This window comes from Mya arenaria, chromosome 5 (assembly GCF_026914265.1).
Source record: "Mya arenaria isolate MELC-2E11 chromosome 5, ASM2691426v1".
Taxonomy (NCBI): domain Eukaryota; kingdom Metazoa; phylum Mollusca; class Bivalvia; order Myida; family Myidae; genus Mya; species Mya arenaria.
This window is the reverse complement of record NC_069126.1, coordinates 78,003,035-78,016,487: the sequence shown is the minus strand read 5'-3', so window position 1 is coordinate 78,016,487 and position 13,453 is coordinate 78,003,035. Positions and strand designations below refer to the sequence as shown.

General features: G+C 34.6%; 2 protein-coding genes across 3 annotated transcripts; one reads left to right on the top strand and one right to left on the bottom strand.

Moving 5' to 3' along the window:
* Positions 1–269: 269 nt before the first annotated feature.
* Positions 270–1,623, bottom strand: LOC128235986 (cerebellin-3-like). The gene is made up of 2 exons (XM_052950769.1): positions 1,473–1,623; positions 270–872 (listed from the first exon to the last, which is right to left on the bottom strand). The coding sequence occupies exons 1-2, from the start codon at positions 1,621–1,623 to the stop codon at positions 421–423; spliced, it is 603 nt and encodes a 200-aa protein (XP_052806729.1). The 3' UTR covers positions 270–420.
* Positions 1,624–5,016: 3,393 nt separating this feature from the next.
* On the top strand, positions 5,017–9,809 carry LOC128236186 (uncharacterized). Of its 2 annotated transcripts, XM_052951077.1 has the most exons (6): positions 5,017–5,171; positions 6,395–6,682; positions 7,267–7,584; positions 7,855–8,142; positions 8,394–8,696; positions 9,307–9,809. In XM_052951077.1, the coding sequence occupies exons 1-6, from the start codon at positions 5,123–5,125 to the stop codon at positions 9,636–9,638; spliced, it is 1,578 nt and encodes a 525-aa protein (XP_052807037.1). In that variant the 5' UTR covers positions 5,017–5,122; the 3' UTR covers positions 9,639–9,809. The 2 variants fall into 2 exon arrangements, with proteins under 2 accessions (XP_052807037.1, XP_052807038.1); XM_052951078.1 differs by lacking the exon at positions 7,855–8,142.
* The last annotated feature ends 3,644 nt before the right edge of the window (positions 9,810–13,453 follow it).

The following is a 13,453-nucleotide window of genomic DNA, read 5'->3' as shown; positions in this document are numbered from 1 at the left end:
ACTACTTGTCTACTAGTAGAGACAAAAAAGACAAATTCACCATTTGTACAGTTACATTTCATGACCAGCCTTTATCGAATGCTAGATAACTACCGAACTAGCGAGTGTCTACACTGACCTGAATCGTTATCAAACAGGTTAAAAAGTGGATATGCTCGCAAAGTTTCTTTATGCTAACGATGATATACAGACGATATGCAGTGATTTAAGCTAATTTATATTTCAATGTATATCAATCTATCATATTGGTCAGAAGTATGGCAGGGTGATCATTTTTTCCAAAATGTATTTCTTTACAGGAAAATAATTCTTATGAACACAACACGACTATTTGAAGAAACAGAGATAATTGATTTTAAAACGTTTGAAAGATAAAAAGATAACCGTACACCTTTATTTAACAACGTATGCAATTACATTTTAACCCACAACAGGGCTGTCCTCTATTTCTGCCACCAGAAACCCACTGAACGAGGTGTAGTGGTCGCCGTGAAGATTTTCACCCAAGTCGGCGTTTTTCACTGACACATCCTCGTTCTTCTGAAGTTTAAGGACAAAACTCATCCCAGAATTTTCCATTCCCGCCGCGTGGCCGTCGACGTACAGTTTTCCTACTAACGTGGTCCCTTGCATAATCGTGTAATGTGTTGAATGACCGTAGTAACTTTGAAGGGACACGGAAAACGCGTAGATTCCGGAAACCGGCGCTCTGAAGTCTCCAGCGTGACCGCTGTAGCCATTGCCCTCGTTTAGGATCACATGGTCAAAGACGATGTTCTGATTAACCCCGAGGTTAGCGACTGTCCTTGATAACGCGGCATAAAACGCCACGGTGCCGTAGGGAAGTTCTTGCCTTTTTAACCTCTGGTTTCCTGCAATAAGAGTAAATGTCACATTCTTGTGATGCTTTCATGAGCTGTGCATTGTGCAACAATAATCGAAGCCTCTCAGCCAAAGTTGTTCGCGATATAAAGAAATGCTTCTGAACTATATAATTCAATCTTAAAGTAGAATGGTGTACGTAAAAATTAAAAAAAAATATGTGCCTATTCTGTTATTTCATAGTTCATAATGAAAGGGGAAGAAGGTTTTTGAAAATTACATTTCTTCCATTAAATTCACATAAAGATCCATTCATTTTAATGGTCAACTAGTTATTAAATGAAAATGAGGCTAAACGATCACCAGATTGGACAACTAAAGACCAAACTTCAAACAATTATGCTCTGGATACCATTGTTAAATGAAGTTGCGGTCATAACACGTTTTGGTTAATGAAAAGAATTTGTGAATGTTAATATCATATTTACAGGGTCTTCAGATGAAACATAAGCTTACGGTTGTTTACTAAATACCGTCTTCTTTGAAATATAACTGTACAATATTTATGAAAAACTACAGAAAAAAAATCTAGTAGGCGAACCGAAATGCGCTGTGAACGTGATGATGAAATTATTAATGATTAATACAACCTCCAGTGTTGTTTAGATCAGGTGGAAGCTTCGAATAGATGCTGTGTCTTTCTTCCAATTTCGTCACGCGTTCACGAAGTTCTTGATTTTCTTCATTTAACTGTGTCAAGAGCTTCCCGTATACAGCGTTTTCACTCTCAACCTTTGCCATTCGATCTAAAATCAATCGATAGTCTTTCTGATCAAAACATGTCACATAGAAGAAGAGTGTTAGAATTAAAATACAGCGAAATAAATACATGCTGATCCGATAATTGTGTAAACTGTATATGATTTGAGTTTCTAATGTAAATGTTAGTTGTGATAAGATGAGTTACGAAGATGTATAATGTAGGTCATGGTATATCTATACTTGAGATTGAACATATTAAGAGTTGGGCTAACTAAAATCGACCAGACTACAGCACCATATCGTTTATTATGTCGACATTCGTCAGTACAAAACTGTCATTGCGGGGAGTAAGAGTGAATTAGGTTCTTTGAAAAACACGCTTAGAGTTCCTGTCAAGCATAAAACGACACTTCAATTATTTTCAGAAGTTTACCGATCTACATGTTTAAAGAGGTCAGTGTCTCAGGTTCGTTCGTGTAGAAAAATCGGAATCGGTTTTCCGAACAGAAAACATTACAATGAACGTCTCAATCCACGGTCTTTGCACTACATGATAAAGCATAGACCTGGGCTGTCCGACTATGGATTCAGTCCGTCACGTAGTAAGTTAGAAACCTTACTGTGTGACATTGTAAGAAAAATTAACTTTGTGAAAAATGTAAGAAACATTTACTTTGTGACATTGTTGGAAAAAGTACCGGTGTGAACATTGTAAGAAAACTTACCTGTGTGAACAATCAAAAGAAACATTACCTGTTTGAATATTGTAAGAAACATTAACTGTATGAACATTGTAAAAAACATTACCTGTGTGAACATAGTAAGAAACATTACCTGTGTGAACATTGTAAGAAACATTATCTGTGTGAACATTTTAAGAAACATTATCTGTGTGAACATTATAAGAAACATTTAATATGTGAACATTGTAAGATGCATTACCCATGTGAACATTGTCAGACACCTTACCTGTGTGAACATTGTAAGAAACATTACTTGTGTGAACATTGTTAGAAACATATACTATGGGATCAGTGTAAGAAACGTTACCTGTGTGGACATTGTAAGAAACATTACCTGTGTGAATATTAGTTAAAACAGTATTTATTTCAAATTAATATATACAAGGTATTTTAACAGCAATACAAATAATAAGGATTGGAAAACAATTTACTAAAAACTTATGTAAATTCCTTTTCTAATAGTTATTTAATTCAATAAACATATAATATTCAAATCCGATCAAGATGCTTAAAATAAGATGCGTGACATATTTCCTTATATACTGTTATCATTTCTAACACATGTTGCTATATAGGAGGTTTATCATCTCATGCATGCCATACTGCCCCCGACGCCGAACACTATCCGAACAGACCCGATCAAGCATCGAATCCCCTTGAACTTGATATAAAACTCTGCACACACAGAAATATGTCCTTGTTTTGTTCAAAAGTTAAGCGGTCGTCACCAAAAAGTAAATTATGAATAGTTGGTGCACAAGGAAGGTCATTGAAACATCGCTGTCTCTGGGTGGAGTAAAAAGGGCATATCATGAGGAAATGGGACGCATCTTCAATTGCGGTGCACGTACATAAAGGGGAGTCAATGACATTTTTTCTGTGAAGATCATGGTTAAGCGAACTACACCCAAGTCTTAGACGATAATGCATGATTTGGTTGCGGCGCGAACCGATATGTAAAGTGGAGATGGTTTTTTCGAGTGTGTTTGAAGTTTGTTTTTAAAAGATTGGACTGTTTCCGAGTGTCTTGTTGCTATTGGAATGGAGTTCCAATCTCGGACTGTAGCATGGAATATCGTGTGGCCTAATTGTTGCTATTTTATTTGGGACAGTCTCTGAAGCACACGATAAAATGGGTTTAGCAACTTCATCGGCAACATAGTCAAAATCATCATTGTGTATAAAATTCCAGTCCTTCATCGCCAATTTGTCACTGTAGTCATCATAATTACAATTATCATATAACCAAACACGACGTTTATAACAGGTCACTATAGGTTTGTCGAATTTTAAAACACAAACAACAGGACAATGATATCATGTAAGATTAGGTATAAAACTATAAATGGGTCAGCAACAAAACTTGTACTAATATCAATTGGTGTTTTTACAAATATAAGATCAATAATTGAGCATGACCTTTCGGTGAAGTGGGTTGGTGAGTCAATCAATTGGTGAGCGTTATATGACATTATAAGCCGAGATATTTTGTTTGAGACGGACAATTGTACATCTATATTAAAGTCACCGGCTACTACGATGTTTGTACAATTTTCGTTAAAAGCCTGGTCTATATTCTGCTTGAGCAGAAGCCAATTGTTATTGTTAGCATCTGGTGGTCTGTTAAAACCACCAACAAGAAATTGACGATTATTGACTTTTAGTTTAAGCCATAGAGCTTCTAGACCATTTATGCCCAGGTCTTGTCAAATCAAAGCATGGATTCCTTGTCTAATGAATATGGCTACACCGCACCCAATTCTACCGACACGATCGCAACAATCAATACATCATATGTTTGGGCATCTACCTCAAGAATGTCAATTTTAGGTTTAAGACTTTGGATATTTAAGTGCATACTGCTTAACCCATTATTAAGACTATGATCATATGATGAAGAAGATGATTTTGCAGATACATTACTTTCGGACGGGCCGGGGTTTGGGTAAATATCGCCTGAAATGAGGACTAACATTGCTAACAGGAACCAATACGAATACATACAGTGTGGCGGAAGCATAATGCACGAACACGGGCAGTAAATCAAGCATGAAAACAAAACAATACTATTACAGCCAATGCATGAAAACAAAACAATAAAGCTTACCAGATCGCACATAGATACTGGTATGATAAAGAATAAACTTCCGGATAACTAATAAAAAGAAAAAAGATGCTCCAAAAAGTGCATACTGCTGTTCAAATTAATTAAGTGTTAACGGTAAAAAATAATCTCATAGTTAATACATAAAACACATGTCATTAAGTTACGTTTAAGAAGTCATATATTTTAACAATAAAAAATAGTAATCGTGATAAGTATTTATGTCAATATGCCATACAGTAAACTTCATTGCCCAACAAGTCGTTGTTCAATACATACTTAGTTAGCTATGTGTGACATTGTAAGTAACATTACTTGTGTGAACATTGTAAGTAACATTACTTGTGTGAACATTGTTAGAAACATTAACTCTGTGATAATTGTTTTTCAAGGAAGTATAGTTGCAAAACGACAATCGCGGACAAAGGAAAAGCTTTGATCCCTAACATTGTGAAAAGAATATAGCTCTTGAGAAAAAAATGTCCTTTAAGTGTTTTCACTGTATAATTTTGTATGGTTACAATCAGTAGTAATTAAACAAACTTCCGTTAGTCATTGATATCACACTTAAGGCATGATGTTTTATATAGTTCTCGAATTACAACATTTAGTAATGCTTTCATTTTAATTGTATTTACACATATTAAATACATAGTTAATAGGTTATTATGATGGTAGAGAAGTGTTCGGAATGGATTTACTTTATTTGTTAATCTTGTTTGCGCTAAGTTTTACAAAAGGTATTTGTTTACGTTTTATATACTATTTGTGTATTCAATATATTTAATAATGAAAAATAAAGAAAGCAGATGTATCCCGACTTCTGTGCATGCTAGAACTGAATCATTTTTTTTCTCCAAAATCATGGTCTATACCGTTATTCTTTTAATTGGATAACTCTTACCCTCATAACAAAACTCAATCACCTATTGCTTATCTCCGGTCAAATCATAAAGACAATACTTTCAAGATCTACGGTGAAACGATGTAAAGTAATAAGTATTCAACTGAGTTGTTTAATCAAAGTTTACAACATAGTTTAAGTTACATACTCGACTGTCCCTGTAGTTTCAACTCGGTTATTTGGCTAGTATTTATTTTTCCATTCACGAATAAAGAAACAAAATACTTGCTGCATTAGGTTCAAGAATGCTTCTTATGTACCGTTTGTCTTAAAAAAAAGGTCGCCAAAAAGATCAGTAAACCTGTAAACCATAAACATGAATATTTGAATGTTGATAACTTTCACTGCTGACACATTCCAGTATAATCATGAAGTGATATAAAAGTGTTTTATAGCACCTGTTGCATACCGACAATTTGAGTTGTAAAGACTTTGTCTACCTATCCTTCGATACCGGGATCAAATCTTAAATGTTTCATATTTTATTAATAAAATAAAGCAGCTTATTGAGTTCTCTTAAACCGCAGGCTTTTTGATAACTTCAATACCGCAGCATATTCGATTACTGCAATACCGCGGCTGCATTCATAGTTTCTGTTTTAAATGAAACTCTTGTTTGAAAAAACTAAAATGAAACGAAAAACATTTCGTTATGATTGTTTCATAATTGTTCCATGTTAGGATAAAAACTCAAATAACAAGCTTGTTGGAATATTGATTTGTTAATTCAACGTGTATTTTTGTCATGACATCATGTGTTTGACGTCAATTTACAAAATGAATGGTCTTAGTTGCACATAACAAAATTATGCAAATCGATGGATATCATAATGAAAAAAAACCACAAAAGCAAATGTATGTATGAAGGCCCAAAATCGAGCGATTCGGATCATATTATGTTTGTTCTATTAGCTTAATATATTTAATGTATATAACATTGTTTTCAATTTCATTATAATATCGGTATATTCTCTCAAATGTATGACTGATCTTATTGGATACTTTCATCTGCATTGCCGATGTAATGCTTTAATGCCATTAAAGCTTTTGTTGTTGTAGAAAGTGAGACTGCCTGTGGTAATCTGACATATCTCGAGCCTGCATTGCAATTGAGAAATGTGACGTTTGTGTTCGAACCGGACAATTACCAAAGCGATATACTACCTATTTTGAAAAACGAGCAATACAATATGGGCGGTCAAAGGGTCTCAGTCAGTGCTGATCCAACCAGGAGTGTGTACCTTATTGTTTTAAACACCTACGTTGGCGGTAGAAACTATGCGAGCACGTATTTTTCTGTGACTCACAATAAATGCAGCTCAGATCGAGTACGCCTAGATTTAAGAGGTAATGTTTGTTGACTCAATAATGTATTTTATATAATAATATATTTTTTTTACGAAGTAGTAACTGTAACTAGAAAGACTAACTGATTCTTCAATTCTTAAGAACTCTTCATTTATAGTCAATGTATATGTTTGCAAACAGCTAAATAGAAAATATAATATACTGTGTAAGTAAAATGAAGTTATTTCTTATTTGTAATTTAAGCTACACTCTCACAGGTGGCCAGTTATGATAATTTTTAAAACAAACTGTATCTGAATCGGCTTATTTTGGCATCAGTGCATATTAGGTAATCCACAGTCTGATCTCAGTTGTTTGGTAAATTGCCGGAATTTCATTTTTTAAAGCGTTTGTAGCGCTTTAAGGGATTTTCGAACGTAAATATGATAAAAATTTAATCTGATCGTCTGTCAACAGTCTTAAATCACTGCTTCCAAGACATTTACGCAAAAAATGGCTCATTAAAAGACAAAATATAAAAACAAGTTGAAAACGATTAGTCTATGAGAGTGCAGCTTTAAAAATAATGTTAGTAACTCCTTATTACTTTACAAAGTTTTCCTTATATTCATTTGGATTTTCAGTTATTTCAGGTTGCGGATATTTGTATATTAGGACCAAGGTGGTTACCACAGGAGGTTATGTCGAGTTAGGCTACTTTCCCGCTTTAAGCGTAATAAACAACTATCATCTTTATGTACGCCAATGGTATAACGCCACCTCCTCATCGGATATGCATTTATCAGATGGTCGCTTTTCTGAGAGGAAGGATCCAAACTGGGAGTTTGTACTGACAATACACAACGTAAACCGATGGACGTCTGGAAACTACAGCGTGAGATGCACAGATGACCGTCCTGGAAGGAACAAGTTTACACAACCCGTTGAAATAAACGTCATTGGTAAATCATTAAAATCTTCTTTTCATACAATATTCTTATTATTTCATAGAAAATTATATTTCTTTTAATAAACTTGTGCTATTATTACCACTTATTATATTGGTATGTATGGTGTTTAACATTGTGTATAAATAAACATAATCTAACAAACGAAAAAGCTAACAAGCTATGTTACGTGCCATTTGGTTACAACTTGTTAATGTTAATCTCACGTATTTGTTTGTAGAGAAAAAACAGATACGTTATTTTTCCTTAATCTTACGTCATCAGGTAAGCCCTCGCTTCATTCCTATAATCATACTTCCGAATGTGATGATTGCTTAGTCGGAATAAATGGACAAGATTTGGGCAGTCATATTTACTGCCATACAACCGGCGGAACTGTTCCAACAATATATGTCGGAGATAGAAAAGTAACCGTACACTTTGTTAGTAATGATACATACCGGCCGTCGTATGTTGCGAGTAAAGACGACCACATGAAGGTCGTTACATGCAGCGTCTTCAATGCAGCTATGGAAACGCCACTTAACACCAGTTCCAAACTTTATGTCGCAGGTTGAGTTAAACATGTATAATTTCATTTCTATCGTTGTCAATTATTGAAGCTTGTGTACATGTAGCATTTACCACATTTAATACTGTCTAAAGTATCCTAAACTAATGTTCAGCGGACATGTACCAGCCGTTCGCGTTTAATTCATTTCGATCAATCCATGCACGCGCATTACTTTTTTGCTGTGTTTAATCAAAATAGAGAGAGAGAAAAGCTTATACAATAAAACTCTTACCATTCAAAACATCTCCAGTTAAGCCAGACAACGCAGTTCTCGCCGTACCCACACTGAAAGAAGGGGAACCAGCAGGAATCACGTGTTCTTCCATGGGAGGGAGACCGCCGTCAACATTAACACTAATGATCGGTACGATGAACGTGACTGCAAATATTAGTACAACAACTATTTTAAACGAAGAGTTCGGAAGCTACACAACACAGATTGTTTTGGAAGCAGCTGCTAAGAGAGAGTGGCAAACGCGAGAGGTGATTTGCTTCCAACGGACGCCGTTGTTTTCTAGCTATAAAACTGAAAAGGAAATTATAGACTGTAAATGTGAGTTTCTTTCTTCTTACTGACGAATGAAATAAAACCATTTATTTTCAGGTCGCAAAATTCAATTAGTACATTTCGACAATATGTATACCAAGTGAACATACAATTTTAGTTTCTGTATTTTAATATTTATATTGCGCAGACAAACTATTTATTTTTTTAAATGAGTGCATACAAATGATGATGTTAGTTCACTAATGTAGTTTGATTTCTTAGGAATCATTTCCGGGTCTAGAATTGTCTTGTTAAGCATCTCCTAGTAAAATTAAGAAATCTTTATGCAAGCGTTATTTACCACCCATACCCATTTATCATCCTAAGTCAGAATTAAAAGTTTATTTGGGTTTCTGTTTCTTATTGCGTTGCTTGTTTGTCTCACCAAGGCGCTGACCCAATCATCCAGTAATATATAAAGACAATACGGACATATTGAATACATTTCGATGCGAATGTCCGTGTACTCTTTGATATATCGTTTTAGGTATTTAACTTCCTCCAACATACACATAAGGGAAAATGTAATGACGGCCGTGTTAACATATAAATATATATTTACTATCAAAATACAGTTGCAGATCAATAAGTGTATTCATATACTTCATTTTTACAGACCCTCCGTCAGAGATATTGCTGGAGTCACCAGATATGCCCTCCAGACTTCAAGACATCTACAATCTTATGTTTAGCTGTGAAATTAAAGATTATAACGATAACTGCAGATTACAATGGACCTCAAACAAACCATCACTCCTAGAGGGTATAATTCCTAAAGAAATAACGAACGCTAGATCCATAAGGTCCATAATGAACGTATCAGTCACCAAGGAGGACTTGGGCAAGGTGCTTATCTGCAATGCTGTGTGTTCCAGCTTTCAGCGTAACATCTCGAAGTCGTACGCTCTACTGGTACCTTGTAGGTTTCTTCAAACACTTCGAATATGAGCTTAACAACACATGTCCAGTTATCGCTTAGCTAGTACGAAAATTTAGAATATACGCAGCAGAAATATGCAAACAATATTCTCAGCGAAAATACGCTTGTCCGTATTCCATTCCGCTTACACAACGTCATAACAAGTATTTAAGATACAATGTAAAATACAAGTTGCATTGTTGAAATATCGGCAAAATATGTACTGCATTATATATATATATATATATATATATATATATATATATATATATATATATATATATACAAATTCAACCTTTGGGACATTTTGCCTATTTGAACAACCTTTGGAAGACATTAGCATTACATGCTATATATCCTATAATAATATATCCTTTGCATATTCCTTCATAAAATATGCATAATTAAATGTAGTAAAGCATAATTAATGATGTTTTTTCCCCAAAATACTAGCCATCGAGAATATACAATTTTTGACTGTCGCCTAAAGGTAAAGCGTCGGATGTTCATGAAAAAGTACAACCTTTGGGAGAAGTACCCCAAATGTTGTACTGTATATGTCGCCGAAAGGTTCAATATTATATATAATGTAATTTGACTACTTAACTCAGCCGGTAGAGTGGTCTGAATGTTTCGCGGCAGACCCCGTTCGAATGTTTTAGTCCTACTGACAACGTTAAGATGCCAGTTCGGTAACCATGATTTATGTAGCCATCTCCTCAATCCTTTCATTATATTGTCAAATTATTATTTCTTGCATTTTATTTGCTGTGTTGTTTGCATAACAATATATGAAGCTAATTTTAATTTAAAGTCGGGCTAGGTTGTGATCTTACTCTCACACTAAGACGAAGATTTATGAACCTTAATAAACAATACAACAAAATATATGCCATTATTAATAAACCACATACATGTTGTGTGTCCAATGACATGCTCTATTGCCGTTTTCATCATTGCATTACTCTTGTAAAAAAGCAGCATTGTTTGCACTTATGACTGGATTGCTGAATTGCTTCAACCACCAGTTGGTGTGTAAGCTTCTTTAAACTCGCACTCGGGCCTTGCCCATTCGACGAGTGCTCTGGTAAGAGTGTTAGTTATCTAAAATATTTCAAGAATGGTGCACAGACACAATAAAACCCTGGTTTGAGCCAATCCAATTCTTTGACGTGCCGCAAAATATAGAACTGTCACACGGGACCCCGATTAACGTCCATCCCGGAAGATGATTAGTATATAAGTGTTGCGGTTGGGAATAGAAACTGCTGTCCCTGGATTGACTAGTGTGACACAAGACCACGGAAACTCCCGGAAAACGTTGACAATCTATTAACCGTGTATTTCGGTATTTTCTCCCTATATATGGCGATACCGATGAGCAATGCGATGGTTGTTGGAATAAATCCTCCGGCGGGATTATGTATGCCAAAAACGTGCCCTGGTATCCAAACGCGTAGTTAGCAGCTAGCCTATTTCATTTTCGTGAGCTGGAAGAACATCAATACTTATGAAACGGGTATAAAAATTACAAGTTATTATGACTATATGCAAAATGCAGCATGAATGACTCATTTAATAATAGTTTAATACGAAAAGTTGAAATTGTTGTGTATGATGTCCACATCCTGTTATGCCAATGCCAAAACGATTGTCTGATTGAGGGTCAGACATCGACGGCCCTATACTTGGAGGAAGAATTGACGATTGGATTTTAAATATGTCTCTGGTGTAATGTTGTCTGCGATTGCATACGTTTTCTTCTCAGACTTAAACAGACGTGTCGTTGCAAACCCACTGTTCCTATATTTTAAATAACAAATAGAAACCACTCTTTGCTAATATCTACCGTTATGGCATTCCTTAAAACACCTAGTGCACGTGCGTTTTTCAAAATCATTTCAGAACTGAAAAAGAGTGAAATATATATACATTGTTAATTTATTATGTTTTCAATTTGAAAAAAACTGAAATGCTATGAATATATGTAAGTTTCACTTGTATCTGTTTGATTGTTAAACCAATCGAAATAATTATGTGAGGCTTTTTTTCCAAGAAAATAATGACTGCAAAACAAATCAGTAACGTATTATTTCACTTGAGAAACAACCACCAGAAACCATACAATAAAATTACACTAAGAAAAATGATTTGTTTTAATGAATGTAGTGCAGTTAATCTCTAAAAAAAATGTTTAAAGGTGCACTTGACAATTATTCTTAAATATTTGATACGGTATAAAAGCGGTTACAGGAGGCGAGAAAATGCACAATATAAGATTATAAGTATTTCCCATGGCCGAGAGTGTAAGATAAATTCATTCCGACCCGAGCGTAGAGTGTTTTGCGGAAACGAGGTTTACCGAGTTTCCGCAAAACACCCTACGCGAGGGTCGGGATGAACCTATCTTACACGAGCGGCTATGGTAGATGCTTTTTCTCCCACCTCAGTTAAACAAAATTAAGAAACAATGTATTTTTTGCTGGAACTCTTTTGTGCTTAGTGAAAATAAATGCGTATGAATATAGCACGTGGTTGTCATGGATATAAGATATTTTGAACGTTTGCGATTCAAAGATTCATTTAAATATGTATCAAAATGAATCTAGGAACAATTTAATTTATTCAAAAATGGTTCTTATATAGTTTTCCCATCAATTTATAGAAATTATTTCAATTACAAATCGAACTTCAGTTTTCCAGACATACTCATTCGTTTCACGATGTCCCTCCCAGAGGAGTCCGACTGCAAATATTAATTGTTCTGATATTAAGAATGTGTTCATTGGTTGCACAAAACCTAGTTTAGTTTAAACTCTTTTTACTAATTTGTGGGATTATATTGTTCCTGAAACAATTCGTAGTCAGTAAAACCTTTAAAATTGGTTATTTTGTTTTGTATTCGAATAACAAGGGACCACATAAATCCGCTGGCGACTTTTGGACACCAAATAACTGGGGGTTGACGTTTTCATTTAAACCCAGGTTATGGTTACACCATAGAAGTCGAGACAACCGTTGAAGTATAAAAAAACACGAAAAGAATGAGGTCACAGGAGCGGAATTTTATACAGGATAATGAGGCCTAAATTGAAATTGATTCGACTTTTTTTATTGAAATCCCTGTAACGGAAAAAGATTTATCACAAGTTTAGAAAAGTCCTCGGTACACACAGAACATAATGCTTGACCAACCTATTGACTATTTGACATACGATTTTGTTTTATTTTGACTGACGAAGAGGTGTATCACTGTTATATTATTGAAAGGCATTTACTGCATGTTTTAAAGACTAATTAACACATAACAAACACTTTGCAAACACGTCAGTAAGTGTAAAGTTGTGTTTATGTAAGGTTTATTCGTGTTTCTTAACATGACTTTTACCTCAATTATACACCAATGATATATCTAAATCAATACGTTGAATAAATAACTGAGACGGAAATAAAAACGTATGTTTTATAATCATCAAGGTTTAATCGAAATCCTTATTTAATTTACATGGAAAAGAGCTTTCATATGAAATACGTTTAAGCGACATACAATATACATGGATTTTTATTACTTCTTCAGGAAGGATCGCTTAAGATCATATCGTTCTTTACATGAAGCTTACAAAGGCCATTTTTCCTGCAACGAAATAGAGGGAAGAACAGAACAATAACACTAACATAATTTTACGGAATATTTACATTTGTTTGAATTGTATTCATAATCTTTTTAAGTTCTTAACCAGACGACTTACACTGAGCAGAGATTATCGGTTGAAAATTCAAAACAATTTGTACTTTTGGGACATATAAATTTGCATAGGTCCTTAAGTACGAATGTCCTGAAAAT